The 14,421-nt window shown below is 58.6% G+C and overlaps 1 protein-coding gene across 4 annotated transcripts; it reads right to left on the bottom strand.

Annotated features, from left to right (window-relative positions):
* Window positions 1–160: 160 nt before the first annotated feature.
* On the bottom strand, window positions 161–14,381 carry LOC101918735 (dual specificity protein kinase CLK2). 4 transcript variants are annotated; one of them, XM_055791890.1, is made up of 20 exons: window positions 14,176–14,381; window positions 12,400–12,569; window positions 11,999–12,233; window positions 10,150–10,246; window positions 9,736–9,802; window positions 9,235–9,351; window positions 8,835–9,001; window positions 8,264–8,358; window positions 7,773–7,902; window positions 7,335–7,417; window positions 7,021–7,100; window positions 6,710–6,800; window positions 3,362–3,439; window positions 3,127–3,267; window positions 2,914–3,034; window positions 2,696–2,824; window positions 2,342–2,501; window positions 1,969–2,070; window positions 1,743–1,860; window positions 161–1,596 (listed from the first exon to the last, which is right to left on the bottom strand). In XM_055791890.1, the coding sequence occupies exons 2-20, from the start codon at window positions 12,567–12,569 to the stop codon at window positions 1,450–1,452; spliced, it is 2,328 nt and encodes a 775-aa protein (XP_055647865.1). In that variant the 5' UTR covers window positions 14,176–14,381; the 3' UTR covers window positions 161–1,449. The 4 variants fall into 4 exon arrangements, with proteins under 4 accessions (XP_055647865.1, XP_055647864.1, XP_055647862.1 ...); XM_055791887.1 differs by lacking the exons at window positions 161–1,596; window positions 1,743–1,860; window positions 1,969–2,070; ... (3 more) ...; window positions 3,127–3,267; window positions 3,362–3,439 and adding an exon at window positions 5,615–6,276; XM_055791888.1 differs by lacking the exons at window positions 161–1,596; window positions 1,743–1,860; window positions 1,969–2,070; ... (3 more) ...; window positions 3,127–3,267; window positions 3,362–3,439 and adding an exon at window positions 5,615–6,276 and having other exon boundaries at window positions 10,150–10,243.
* Window positions 14,382–14,421: the final 40 nt, after the last annotated feature.

Below are 14,421 nucleotides of genomic sequence, written 5' to 3'. Positions count from 1 at the left end.
CGCCCCGGGGCCACCCCTCCGCTGCACGCCGGGAGCTGTAGTCCGGCCCGCCCCACCGAGAGGCAGCGACAGCAGCCCAGGGCCCCGGCCCCGCCGCCCGCCCCCGGTTCCTACCGCTCCCTGCCCGCCCGCGGCTGCCAGCGCACGGAGACGGCGGAAGCACGGAGTGAAACTTCATTTATTCCTTAAATAAAACCTGAAGGCGGCTTGGCAGCGGGCAGGGCAAGGGGGCCACGGTGGGGCAGGGACCCCCCGCCAGCCCCCAGCACAGCAGGGCAGGGCAGAGCCCTCGCTCCCACCGGCCCCGCGGATGAAGGCATGGACCCCCTCGCTGGCCCAGGAGAAGCAGGGACCAACCTGGGAGATGGGGCAAAGCAGATGAGACCTGTCCCAGGGAACGGCCGGGAGCCCCAAGGACACTGGCACAAGGGACAGGGGGACACCAGGGGCTACTGGGGGCACGTACTGGGCAGTACTGTGCACGGGGGGGTGGCTCAGCGCCCTGAGAAGGGGGGCAACGGCCCCCGGGGGAGGCACAGGCTCGGGGTGAGGAACACCAAGGGGTGGGAGGAGGCACAGGCTCCAGGGCAGGTGGAGAGGAGGGAGGGAGAAGCTGTTCAGCCCCTGCTGGGGGCGAGGAGGGGGCCCAGGCGGTACCAGGATCCCTCCTCAGCACCCAGCCCGGCTTTAAGGCTCGCCGTGGCTGAGCGTGGGTGCAGGCTGAAGGCAGGAAGGCCCACCAGCAGCACCAGCACCCCTGGTGCCTGTCCCAACCCCACTCTCCTTATCCCTGCACCCGGAGCCGGCTCAGCCCAGCAAAAGAGGACAGGGAAGGGACTGGAGGAAGGGGCTGCCTCCCAGCTCAACACCCCGAGGGCAGAGCCAGCCCCTGCCCCACCCCAGAACAAGCCCCTGGGGGAAGAGGGGGACGATTTTCTTGGCAGGGAATTGGGTGCCATGTCAAAGGGAAGGCAGGCAAAAGCCTCCAGGGAAGAGCTGGCCTCTGCACACCCTGGCACTGAGCACAAGGGGAACCCTTCACTTTTCTGGGCACACAAGTGGCATCACTAGTCGAGGAAACAGGAGAGCCCAGGGAAGGAGAGTGGCCATTTCGGTCCCTGTCACATGTCTGGAGGAGGCTCCTGGCCCCCAGCAGCCAGTGCTGGAAGGGAGAGCGATGACAGGCGCAGGGCTGGGCCACAGCACCCCCCCATCCCACTCCTTCCCCAGTCCGCTGAGGGGAAGGGACCAGCACAAACCAGAACAGCCTCCATCTGTGAGGAAACGGGTTAGAGCAGCAGACAATTCAGGCACCAGCACTTTCAAGCTGGGATGAGGCAGCCTCTGACAGCTGATGCAGACACACGGGGATCCAATGAAAGTGCAACTTGGATTTCCTCTTCCTCAGAAAGAGCCCACGTGCGATGAGAAGCTGGGGGCCCTGCCTGGCTAGGGTGCCCGGAAGGCATTGGTGGCGGCACCCGCAGCAGCGTTGGCCGCTGCGGTGCGCACTGCCTGGTTAGAGAAGACCCCGGCAGCAAACTCCTCCTGCGCTTTCTGGAAGCTGGCACCTGTCCGGCGATACAGAGAGTGGATCTGGAAGAGAGGAGCAGGGTCAGGGTCAGGGCAGCAGCCCTGTTCCAGGCTGCCAGTGAACAGAGCTGTGTCCCTGCCTGTGCCAACACCACCACCCTCATCCTCCCCAAGGGACACTCCAGCCCCGAGGTTCGATCCAAACTCACCTTTTTGAGCATAATGATGCCCAACACAGCCACTGCTGTGAAGACCAAGGACACCAGAATCATCATCACAGCCACGGCCGTGTTCTTCCGCAGCGCTATCAGGCTCAATATCCAGCCACTGCAAAAGAAGAGGTGGTTGCCCACGGGTTCCCTCTTCCCCACCCACCTCCTCTCTTTCTGGGGTACTCAGCCAGCCAGGGCTCCTAGCGGTCAATCCAACACACACCTGAATCCCCAGTTTGGTATGCCGATCGCCTGCAGCACATACATCACATTCTGGGCAAAGAAGACGAAGAAGAAGACAAAGAAGTTGAAGGAACTGTCACTCCTGAGAGAAAGAGACAAGTGCAGTTAGGCCACAGAAAATTCTCAAACCTTCCTCAAAGTAGGGGGACACAAGGAGAAGATGAAGCTCAGTACAGGATTACCACATCCCCCAGACCCAAAGGCCACAAAGGAGCCAGGACGCTGTCGATGCTGCACTTGGGGCAAGGGCCTGTTCAACTGAGCAGCCGGTTCTCCCCAGCTTCAAGCACCAGCCATGCAGTCCCCCCCACCCCCGCTGCTTTGCTGGCCTCGGAACTGAAGCAGATACACACCTGAAAGCTTTGTACATCGGCCTATACCAGCAGACAAAGGAGCAGGGCGTGTAGAGGAGAGCCCAAAGAATGGAGAGGCCGAACCCAGAGCCAGACGAGGGCTCCACACAGAACCAGGCCAGCGAGGACAAGAAGTTCAGGAAGAGAGCAATGGTGCTGGCTGAGAGAGAGGGCAACGGTCAGGCAACCCGAGCGAGGGTCCCCCCTCCCCACACCAAGGGCTCAGCCCCCCCAGACCTGGGCGCAACATCTTAATGGTAACTTCTCCCAAGCAGCAGTATTTGCTTGCATGCCGGACACTTGTTGCTCTACCTCCTCCCAGGATCTGCCCTTAGATTTCCCCCTGGGACTCACCCATCCAGAGGTAATACATGGTAGAAACGGTTTTCTGGAAGTCAGCAGGGATCTCCACGGAGATATCTTGGTAGAAGCAAGGCTTCACTGGGCAGAAGGACGGCAGTGGGGGCCAGTTGTTTGGCCTCGCTGTAGAGGGAAGGAGAAGGCTGCAGTGCCCGTGCAGGGGGGCCGAGGGCAGGCTGCCGCCATCCCGGCCCTGCCCGCAGGCCACTCACTTGCCGCACCGCCCAGGGCCGCGTTCTGCAGCTCCCGCTCCCGCCGGTCCAGCTCCTCCGCCTTCCGGTTCAGCTCCTCCTGCCGCTTCAGCAGCTCGGCTGTGGCGGCTGCCGCCGAGGCCTAGGGGGACACAGGCCCTGGGGCTCCCGCCTTCTCCACCGGCCCGGCTCGGCCCACCCCGCGGCGGCCAAGCGCCTGCCCGCCTCCCGTACCTGCGTGCCGTAGGAGCCGTAGTTCCGGGGCTCCGTGGGGCTGCCTTTCCGCGGAGGCTGCGCGGCCCCCTGCGGCGGGGCCATGCCGGCCGGGGACAGGGGCACCGGAGCCGCCGACGGGGCCTGGTACGGCGGCGGCGGCTGCGGGAAGAAGAGGGGGATAGTGAGGCGCCGCTCACCGTGGGGCAGGCCCCGGCCGCCGGGAAGCGGCCCCGCCGCGGCCCGCCCGCCTCACCGTGCCGCTCTCGAAGGGGTTGTAGGCGTCCAGTGCCGATCGCTCAGAGCCGGGCCAGGCCTGCACCGCCGCGGGGTCCTGCAAGAGACACAGCCCGTGTGAGGTGCGGCCCAGCCCAGCCCGGTACCGGGGGCCCCCAGGGCCACCGCCACACTTGCCCCGAACGGGGCGCACCTGGAAGGGGTTGTCCGGGAGCACGGCGGGACCGCCGCGCTGGGCCATGGCCGGGTCAGGACCGGGACCGGGACCGGGGCCGCCGCCGCCTCAGCCCCTCAGCCGCCCGCCCCGCCCCGCCGCCGCCGATTGGCTGCCGCCCCGTGACGTCACCAGCCCCGCCTGCGGTCCGGGGAGCCTCACTGCAGGGGGCCTCCGCGCATGCGCGGGGCCTGGGCACGCGACGCGCTCACGTGACACTTCCCCCGCGCAGGGCCCGCCGGGAAGTGCGTTCCCATGGCAATGCCGGGACCGGGCCCGTCCCTGCCGCCCCGGGCCGGGCCACGCCGTCGCCCCCCGAGTCTCTTTGGGCCTCCCACACCCCCCGCGGGGCTTCGAGGCTCCCGCCCAGGGCCGGCTTCGCTGCCCAGCGATGGCTCCGTTCAGCCAGGCCTACCGCCACAGCAGGCCCCTCCCCGAGGCCTCGCATCTGAGCCCCTCGACTGGGCCCCCGCCTCTTACCAGGGCCGTCGCGGTGCTGCCCCGCCTCCGCCTGCACGGAATCCCCTGGGTTTTGCCCTCGGGAAGGCCAGCGGGCACGCGGTAGAGCAGCTGTTCCACTGGGCCCGCCAGCTGTATAGCTGAGCCCATGCAAGTAAAAGACTCAAGGAAGAATCCGTGGCATGACGAGCAGCTTGGGGAATTTAACTTTTGTGACTCCTGGACCAGTTATTTATAGGGATCTCTGATTCCATCAACTACCAGCTGCATATGGACAGCATGCCGACACCCACTCTGGAGCAGGGATTCTGCAGCATCCAGAGCGCGGCACAGGACACCTATCCATACCTGCCCCTAGCTCCTAGGCCCAGCTCTCAGTGCTTAGCAGCAACTGCTCCTCTCTGCTAAAAATATTCCTTAGCCTCTGAACAGAGTCTTACAAAGTTACACACAGATCTGTGAGCTCCCACTTCAACCCAGGCAGCTGGCAGCTTGAGTTGTGCTCTCTGTGGGGAAGGTAAGAGCTGCGGAATCAGGTTTGGGGCATGGGTGTGGGTTATTGTTTTTTAAGTCTGACACAGACCACAGGTGTGTTATTTGGTCAGTCTGGCTCTCCTCCAGACTCACCTGGGGGCTGGCTATACACGCAGCAGGACATGGTCTTCCCCTGCTCCATTCCCTGGCACACAGCACTGGGCTGGCTGCTGCCAAGCCAAGTGAGACTGCAGGCAGCAGGTGAAAGCTTCCAGCCCAAGCTCATGAAGATGACTCAATGTCACCCCTCCTGAGACTCCCCCATGCTAACTCCCCACAAAGCCAGACTTTTTCCTTTATCCCTCTGGCATGACAACAGTCTGCCAGAGCCAGGACAGAGCCTGCCACAGACTGTGCCACAGCAAAGCGATAAGCTCCTGCAGAATGTATCATGAGTGTGTCTGCTCTGTTACTGACACTATCCCAGTGAGACCCTTCCAGACATGCTGACAAAGCATCTATGCAGAGCTGCCATCAGGTCTGAAACATCCCCAGCAATTTCCATGGGAAAAGCCAAGCCAAGGCCCCAGCCTCACTGCAGAGCTGGTGAGAGCGAAAAAGGCGCAAAGACACCGCATATGTGTTTGACAGCTGAAAGCAGGCACTTGGACACCCCTTTTCCAACAGCCATCACCAGTAGCCACTGTTCCACCCCATCCAGGGAGCAAGAGGTTTCTCTCATAAAGAGAACATGTATCTTGAAGTACCCACTGTCCTCCTGTTTCTACATCCCACTTCAGCGTTGATCACAGGGCACAATGAAGGAGACAGCCTGTGTTCCGCTGCCCCTCACACCAGAATCTGCTCAGGTCCAGCTGCAGCCCTCAGATGGTCAAAAGCAGCTCATACCTGGCGCAAGCTCAGGCACTAGGCCAGCATCCAAGCTTGGGAGAAGTGGTGGAGGTGGACTGAGCTGGCTTTGTTACTGAAGTTTCCTGGACCACAAAGAACCTCTCATCCCAAAAGGGAATGCACCTTCCTTCCCTCCGCAGGGCACACAGAATGTAACCAACCACCAGATCAGCCCCAGGAGGGGCTGCTGCTGGTCCAAACCCAGACCAAGTGGTTTATTCACTTCATATTTATTTTTCACAAAGACTGTACAAAATTCTTATAAAACTCTGGTGTGGGGATGGGCTATGACATTGATCCAAAAAATAATTCCCATGCAGTCCCACCAGTTTCATAACTTACAAGGAAACAGATAAGCTACAGAGCGCTGCAAGTTCTGGAGTATTTACACCAAGGAGGGCAGGAGAAGAACAGGAGACAAAGCAACACGTGAACAGAGGTATTTACAATATGGACATACAGGCCCCCTCACCTCACAATAACGGCAGCAGCAACAGCAGGAGGTTGGGCCCACGGTGCTCAGAGGCCAATATAGAATATGGGCTATTTACATTATCTCACATATTAACAGCTTTACAAATGTGTCCAGGGAGTTCTTCTCATGTATAAAAAAAAAGCACCAAGTGTCTGAATAGAAATCACACAGGCCTCCACGGGGGCTAGAATCTGAGGGCAGGCTGGCACCTGTGGCGTCACCGGCTGATGTCTCTGCTAGAGTCCCACATTTTTGTGCTCGGCTCCACCTCCAACATGTCAAAGAAGGGGTGCTTGAGGGCTTCGGCCAGGGTGATCCGCTTGGACGGCTCGTACTCCAGCATGCTCTCAATGAGGTCAAAAAGGCGGTGATGGTCCTCAGCCTCAGAGGTCAGGTATCGCTGGAGAAATGGAGGGGAGAGGTTAGGGCCAAGGATGCTGTGCCCTGTCATGGTCACAGTAAGCTCCCTGGGCTGAATGGCTAAGCTCGGGGAGGACTGGTTTGCTCAGTCACTCATCCTAGACCTGAACCCTGGGCTGCTTTACCAAGCATCAAACTGCTGATTTTTCACACCCTCCTGCCATCTTTCCCAGGCACTTCCTGAGGTCTCCACGCCCTCCTCCTCCTCTGCTTCAGACTAAGCTCAGGCTGCTGCAGTCTTCCTAGTTTACATCTGGGACAGCCAAGACTCCTTCAGGAAGACACTGGTCTAACCCTTTCGCTGGCCTAACCTTGCCCACAGGAACAATCTTCACAAATGGGGGCAGGCACTATAAGACTCTGCAATGAGAAAAGGATAAAGCAACCAGGTGCTCTTGCCCACCCCACCTTACCCGCAGCGGCTTGCAGTTTTCCCTAACGTAACGGCCAGCGGAGGTGTTCTCGTCCCAGTCCAGGCGGCCATGGTAGAAATATTTCTGTTTCCTGTCAGAGCAAGAGGTGGGAACAAGTTACACACAAGCACAAAATGTCTTGCAGCAAGAGCAACGCACCAGCCCTGACAGTGCACGCTACTGAGGACGATGCAGCAGCACAGGCAACCGGCTCAGCAGGCAGCTTCAGAGCTTGACCCCTCAGAGAGAACAGCTCCACATGAAGTGGGAGAGCACTGGAAAGCCCATGGTGCCCAGCCAGCCTTGCTCACCTTGTCTTCCGGATCATCCGAGAAGGAATTGGCCCCAAGATCCTCTCCATCATGGCCAGGTGCTCCCGGTTGTCATGTGTCTGAGAGATAGAAACGTAAAGGGAAGGCATGGAAGAGATTCTGGTCCTTCAACTTCCAGCCCTGGGTACTCCCCCACTCAGAACCCCTGGCTGGGCAACACCTCAGTCATCTCTACAAGACTGCAGTGATGGAGGGAACCCCATCAGTCCCAGAGGCTCCTGGCTGTACTGGGACACAGCCAGCATCCTTTTTCACAGCAGTTGTGAGGTAGCCATACAGCACACAGTTCTCACCTGAAACAGGGTGAAACCCACATAATACTCAAAGATGATGCAGCCAATGCTCCACACATCACAGGGCTGGCTCCAGCCAAGCTCTAAAAAACAATGTTTTTTAAGTAAAAGATCCAGTTATGGCCTAAGATTCCACACCTCTCTCCCTTACCCTTTTAAAAATGTAACAACTGGAAAAACAGTTCTCATTCCAGCCAGGCTCCCCGATACACCAGTGGCAATATACTTCCCAGCTGGTAGTAATGCCAAAACACCAACTTTTAAACTGTTGGCCCTCCCAGAAAATAGCACATTAAACAAAACACTTCTCATCTCCCAGGGTAAACCCAGGACAGCTACTGAGTGACGTGGAGGCCAAAGGCTCCTTAATCCAGCAGGCAGCACCCAGTGCCCTCGAGGTGAACACCTGCCTCTGCAGAAAGACCAAGCGGTACCTACCCAGTATGACTTCTGGGGCCCGGTAATGCCTGGTGGAGACAATCGTGCTGTGATGTTCATGATCAAATGTGGCACTGCCGAAGTCCACCACTCTGATGGCTGTGCTCTTCACACTCCGCTCATCCCGCTTCTTCGCGAGGGAGAATGGCACGTTACTCAGGGGTTTTGAGATGTGGACTTAGCCCCTTCCTTACACAACTGAGGCTTCCCCACAGGGCACCGTGGGAGGGAAAGACTTCAGAGGGTACATTAGTGCTGGCACAGCCCCCAGACAAACTATCACCATCAGCCAGGTAAGCCTGTGGTTCCTATGGCTTACTTACAGATTACACAGGCAGGTCATGCAAGATATGGGCCCTGAGTAAGTGCAGGAACGTAGTCGGTCAACCCCGTGTCTCCTGGGGCCTTGTTCCGACTCCTCCCACCTGCTGATAAGGTCAGGAATACCAAGAACCCAAGAGAAGAACTCTAACACAAGGCAGCGCTGTTACCTTTTCCAGGTTATAGGAGAGTTCGTAGTCAGAGTTGACAAAGAGGATGTTCTCTGGCTTGAGGTCAGTGTGAGTGAGTTTATTGTCATGCAGAACTGAGGAAGCAAACAAGAGTCGGGGTGACCGAACAGAATCAAAGCAAGGCTGCACCCACCCGCAGAGCGGACGTCGTTCATTCAGTTTGCTCATACTGGCACCAGTTTAGCCCACATTTAGAACTGGGTGTGAACAGTTAGGCTAGTCCAGGCCATGATGCTTCAGCAGAAGCATGAAGATTTATTGTATTGATCACCAGAATGTGGGGGGACGTGGATGCTGAAGTGCCCTGAGCTACTGCCAGCCCACATGCATCGGAAAACATTAAGAGTCAGGAAAATGAAAAGGATTCATTCCAAACACGCATTCACTGCTGGAGGGGCAGGAAGGCTCAGTCTCAGAATTGGCACAGCAGCACCGCAGCAAAAACTCACTGCTTTGGGCCACCTGTCGCAGAACTGGCATGGACATTGGGAGCTGCACAGCTCTCCAGGTCAGTCAAGGACCAGTGGAGAGAAGAGCAGTGAACACTTACATTTCACAGCCTGGCACACCTGGTAGGCCATGTGCCGTACTTGGTGGATGGGGTAAGGCAGATAGTTGTTGTCCTTCAGGAAATCAAAGGTGCTGAGCCCCAGCAGTTCGAAGGAGATGCACATGTGGCCATGGTAGTCAAACCAGTCAAACATCCTGACACAAAGACTGAGAGAAAAACTCTGATTCGGGACAGATCTGCACGCACCACTCGGCTATGTCATCCCTGCGTCAGGCTCCTCCTTTCCTCGCTCAGTCTGTATCCCACAGCAAGCCAATACGCCTCAAAAAACTAGCTACGAACAAATCTGGTCACACAACAAGTAACTCTCTCATCCCATCCCTGTAACTGCGCTAAGGTGATCCTTGCCCTTCCATTTTAACACCAAAAGCACACTCACTTTGTGTTCTCAGGATCCTTCTCATTGATTTTCTCCAGCACATTAATTTCCAGTCGAGCAGCCTCTTTGTATTTCTCCACATTTTTAATGATTTTGAGAGCAACACGTGCACCACCCCTGCGGGAAAAACAGGAAGAAGGTGTAAGATCACCCCACGCCTGCTCAGATAGCCTGTGCCCTGCAAGAAGGACTTTCCAAACCAGCTTCACCCTCTGCAGCACAGCCTTCCGCCACCCTTGCTCAAGCCAGAAGGTGGCTGTTATTAAGGGATGTCCACCAAAGCAGTGCCTTTCCCCTCCCTATGAACAGCCCCAAGGCTCCCCCCGACCCCTCTCCAACGTGCCCAAACTGAGGAATTCTGGAAAAGGACATCCATTTTCACCCCCAGGCTCCCACGTTAAGTGTGAAAGGCTCCGTCACCAGCTGCGGTCTCTCCTTTTCCCTCACCACCATGTCGTCCGTCCCGTCCCCCGTCCCCCCCCATCCCAGGAGCAGACATACCTCCGGTGATCGATGCACTGCACCACTCTGCCGAACGTGCCTTCCCCTAAGGTGCTAATAATCTCATCTGGGAGGGAGAGAAAAAGAGGAAGGCAGATGAGAGAGTGAGCACGACCTGGATGCAGCGCATACACAAGGCAGAGGAGAATGCATTGCAACACCTAACCTGCACACAGCTTGAGAGACCGGAGCAGCGGAAGGCTGACACCGGCTGCACAAGGCAACTGCCCTAGTTCCCTGGCACTTCAGTAACAATACAAAATATAAACGTAGCTTTAACAAAAGGGGAAGGAAAAGGAGAGGGTTTCTCTTTAATAAACAATGAAAATAAAATGAAACAGAAAGATAAGACAGATCTGCGACTGCGATGGGAGCTTAACTAGAGAGCTAAATTATGTTACGATTTGGCTGTACATCTTTCTTGTAGCCAGTCGCCGACGCGATAGATCAGATGCCCCTCGTCGTCGTCCTCCACACTCTTGGCCCTTCTGCTGCTCTGTCGACTCCGCTGCTGGCCCAGGCAGACAGGGAATTCATCATTCACCAATCAGATTTTCAAACCAGCGCAGCAGCCAGCGTCACGCATTGGTTGGTTTGGAAATTCACATGGTTGTTTGAGGAGGGGTTGCAGGAGGAGATTCCCAGCCAATTCATACGGCACAGAGGAATATATAACGATAGGGATATTGCAAGGGAACATGTCAAGATACAACACACTAGCTCAGAAAAGAAAAAAACAGTTTGCTTTTCGTTGTAGCAAAAAAAAAAAAAGAAAAAAAAAGAAAAAAAAAAGAACCTACAAACAGCCCCACCCGAACCAGTGTGAGAGCAGAGATGGTCAGAACAAGGACTAGCGGAGGGGCAGTGGAAGGGGCCAGCTGCTCTCGCTCCTAGGGGGCTCGGAGAGGAATGGCACTGGCCTTCAGGTCCTGGGTAAGGCCAAGAGAGCACACCGAAGCACAACTCTGCAGCCGGGTGCTCAGTGGCCGCAGGGAAAGGCTCACTTCAGCCCCACGGCAGCCACTGAGGAAAGGCAGCAGAACGCAGGTGCTGGGAAGTTCTGCACAAGCAAAGGCCCAGGCTGCCCCACACAGGCACTCCCCATCCCAACAACCACCCACATAGCTTCCCCCAGCCCCAGCACTCAGGAAAAGATGAACTCAGAGATTTCAGAAGCAACTCTTGGTACAATGATCCATCCAAAACCAGAGAGAATTTACGAGTGACTGCCTGGGGGAAGATGTGACACCTCTTCCTAGACCCTCACCCTGCCAAAGAACCTGATCCTGGAAGGACTGACTTCCAGGAGAGAAGCAGAGGCCCAACAGGGAATAGGGACAGCCTGGGATGAGGCAGATAAGAGGTTTATGCCAGAGAAGAGAAAATTCCTGCCTTCAGTTCTTCAGCTAAGTATCCCCACACCTAGGAGCAACTGGCCAGCAGACCTGGGACCCGAATCCAGCCCACAATCCCATCCCTGGACATACAGCCAGAACAGACCAGACAACACTGAGCGCTCCACACACAGAGCAGAGAACGTGTCTGGGGTCTAACAGAAGTGGAAGGTGAACAGCAGAACAGACAAGAAGAGAAAGGCAGGGAACACTGCTGGGAAGAGCCCGTGATGGCTGCTGCCTCCACCTGAATTGACCAGTCCGCAAGCTCTACTTCTTTGCAAAGCCCCTCGCATGACATCCCATGTCAGCTGGGCCCACCCAGAAGGAACCTCCTCTGACACAGGACCTAACCCTCAGGGACTGGAGGGGTTCCTGCCACAGAACACAGGCCCCAGCCAGGGACCACGGGGACCAAGCTGCCTGTTGCAGGCAGACCGAGCTCTCTGGGACCAGGATCAGCTGAACACTTGCTGTACAAACCTCGCACAAAAGACTGCTTGGCTGGGGTTCCTGGACAGCTCTTAATGAGCGTCACGGAACAAAAGCAGCACTCTGCAGGGATAAAAGAGCTGAGGACTGCAGCACCACCCCGGGGGACACGCCAGCCTCGCAAGGCACGCCTGTCCTCCTCCCACCTCCAAGCCGGCAACACTAAGAGAGGGTCTGAGCTGCCTGTGCCCAGCTGGCACAGGGCAGCCACTGCCAAGGCGCATCAGTGGACAGGAACTGCTGTCTGCATCAAAGGCTTTCTACGCATTTCTCAAGCTCAGTCCGAGAGAGCGTTAGAAAGTGAGTTTTCTACTTACCCAGCTCGCCACCTGGGAGAGAAAGGTTACAGGGGAGGCCCAGCACAGCAGGATACTCACCGATGAAGAGCGACTAAAGGACCGGCTGCGGCGCCGCCTCCGCCTGTGCTTACGCCGGCTGCTTTTGCAGCTCCGGTAGCTGCCCTCACGGTCCCGGGAGCGTCGGTACTCATAGGAATGACGGTACTCGGGTTCATAGTAGGCTTCCCCTCGCTCACGGCTGTAATCGTTCCGCCGGTAGCTGTCACAGTAACGCCGGTCATAGGCCCTCCTGTCGGCTGAGTGGTCATCGTAGCTAAGGAGGGGAAGCAAGCCAAGGGGATTCAGTTATGAACACCGCCTGGGGAGTTACAGCTCAGAGCACACGAGAAAGAACCAGGCCCAGGCCACGCAGGAGCTCAGCTCCAGCCAAACTGGAGAAACACCTCAGGGTCTGAGGTCCCTCATCTTTGCAGACTCACCTCCTGGATCGAACATGGTAACTGTCTTCCCGACGGTGCCGACGGTCACGTTCGCTGCTGCTCGATCGTGACCGCGTCCGCCGTCTCTTGTGTTTGCGACTTCTATAGCGCTCATGATAACTGCCTCGGCTGCTGCGCTCCGACGAGCGGTACCTTCTAGAGTGAGGCATCTGCATGGACAACAGACAGTAATGATTACACGAGGCATTTGCAAGGGAGAGAAACCAGCACAGATCATCAGTGGACAAGGAGCTGCTAGGGCAAGGTGCAGGGGAGGCAATCAATAGCATGTCTGAGCACGCGGTGGGGGCTGAGAGAGAGATGAACTTCTGAGAGATCCCAGAACCCCATATGAGAGAGAATGTGATCACACACACAGGCGGTGCTTGGTGCAGTTCTGTTTTCCAGGTTACTTTCCTCTCTTCACACCCATCCCTACTACCCACCACTCCAGGAGTGGCATTTCCACCCTCAGGGCTTCCACCTTCTCTCTTTAAGCTAACATACTCCCCAGGACCAAGGAAAACTGAAGTGAAATAAAGCTGAGGATATCACCGGTGCTTGGCCCAAACTCCTGCACCGGTGCTGGAGACACCTAAGCGGGCAGCTTCTGAAGAGATGTCTTTGCTTTACTACCAAGGAAGCAACATTTATGCTTCCCACTGCAAGCGGGAAGAGCTCTACAGAATCAAGGGAGCAATACCACCCTTTCCACGTGGAGATGAGTTAACAGAGCCTTGTAGACCCTGCCTCAGAGGAAAGGAGTGCTCTCTGGTGAGACGTGAGGATCGAGAGCAAGGAGAGAACGCCTGAGCAAGATGGCACACCAGGTCCCAGCTCTGCCGAGCCAGCCCACGGGCTTGGGCTCCCACCACCACCCCTCACTCCACAAGTCTAAGACATTCCCCGCACGTATTTTGGTTCTGAAGCATCCAGCAGCTCAACCTGCCTTGCCTCCACAGACAAGCAGCCGGGGCTCCCTTTGTCCACAAACCTCTCACCGGCAAGTTTTCCCCTCCCCGAAGGGTTCGCTCCCGCACCCGGCTGCCTTCCCACACCCACACCTACGCCAGCACTACCGGCAAGGCTACCAAAAGGTAAACCCGCCCCCGGCGATGCGGTGACCCCCGGGGGGGCTCGTTACACCGAGCCAGCTTCCCCCGCCGGACCACGGGCGGGCTCTGCGGGGGCGCTCACGGTTCGCCCCCCTTCGGCGGGTCTCGCCGTGCCGGCGGCGGGCGCCGAGCGCAGCTCCGGGGCGTCGCTGCCAGCCACTGATTACAGGCGGCGTGTGAAGGCGACGCTGGCGGCCGGCCAAAGCCGGGCACCCGCGCCGCGAGCAGCCGGAGCCCGCACCGGGGCGTTCCGCAGCCGGTCTGGAACCGGTTTGGGGACGATGATGGCGGCCGCGCCGGCCGCCCTGCTCCGCGGCCGCCGGGTGGGGCCTCCGCCGGCCGCGGGGCCGCGCCGAGCGCCAAAAGCGGAACGAGCGGGCCCCGGCTGCGGAGCAGGGGGGGACGGGGCCCGGCCACCGGGAGTGACCGGGATGGTGGTGGGGAACCTCCCGCCCTGGTGCCCCCGGGCCCGGCCGCGGCCTCCTCGGGCCATCCGGACCCGCCGGCCCCCCTACGCCTCGCGGAACGCCCCCCCCCCGGGCCGCAGCCCCACCAAGCACCCACAGCCTGGGCCTGCCTCACACGGCCCCGGCCGCCCCCGCCAGCCACGGAGGCCGCGGCCTACCCTCGCCCCGCCACGCCCCGCCGCGCCCCGCCGCACCGTCCTCGCAGCCAGCCCGGTGCGCTTGTCCCACAGGAAATCCGTGATGGCGGCCGTGGGCCCCCGGGAATCCCGGGCCCCGCTCCAGCTGCTCCGGCTCCGCCGCTCGCTACTGCCGTCGCCGCCGCGCCCCGCCGCGCCGCCGATCCGGGTTACCCCCAGGCCGCGCGCAGCCCGCCGCGGCGCCGCGCACGCACGCACTCACGCACGCGCGTCACAAGGAGCGGAATCGAGGGGCGGAGCCAG

The sequence above is a fragment of the Falco peregrinus genome, chromosome 19, assembly GCF_023634155.1.
Source record: "Falco peregrinus isolate bFalPer1 chromosome 19, bFalPer1.pri, whole genome shotgun sequence".
NCBI lineage: Eukaryota > Metazoa > Chordata > Aves > Falconiformes > Falconidae > Falco > Falco peregrinus.
The sequence above is the reverse complement of the archived record's forward strand: the minus strand, read 5'-3'. Positions and strand labels throughout refer to the sequence as shown.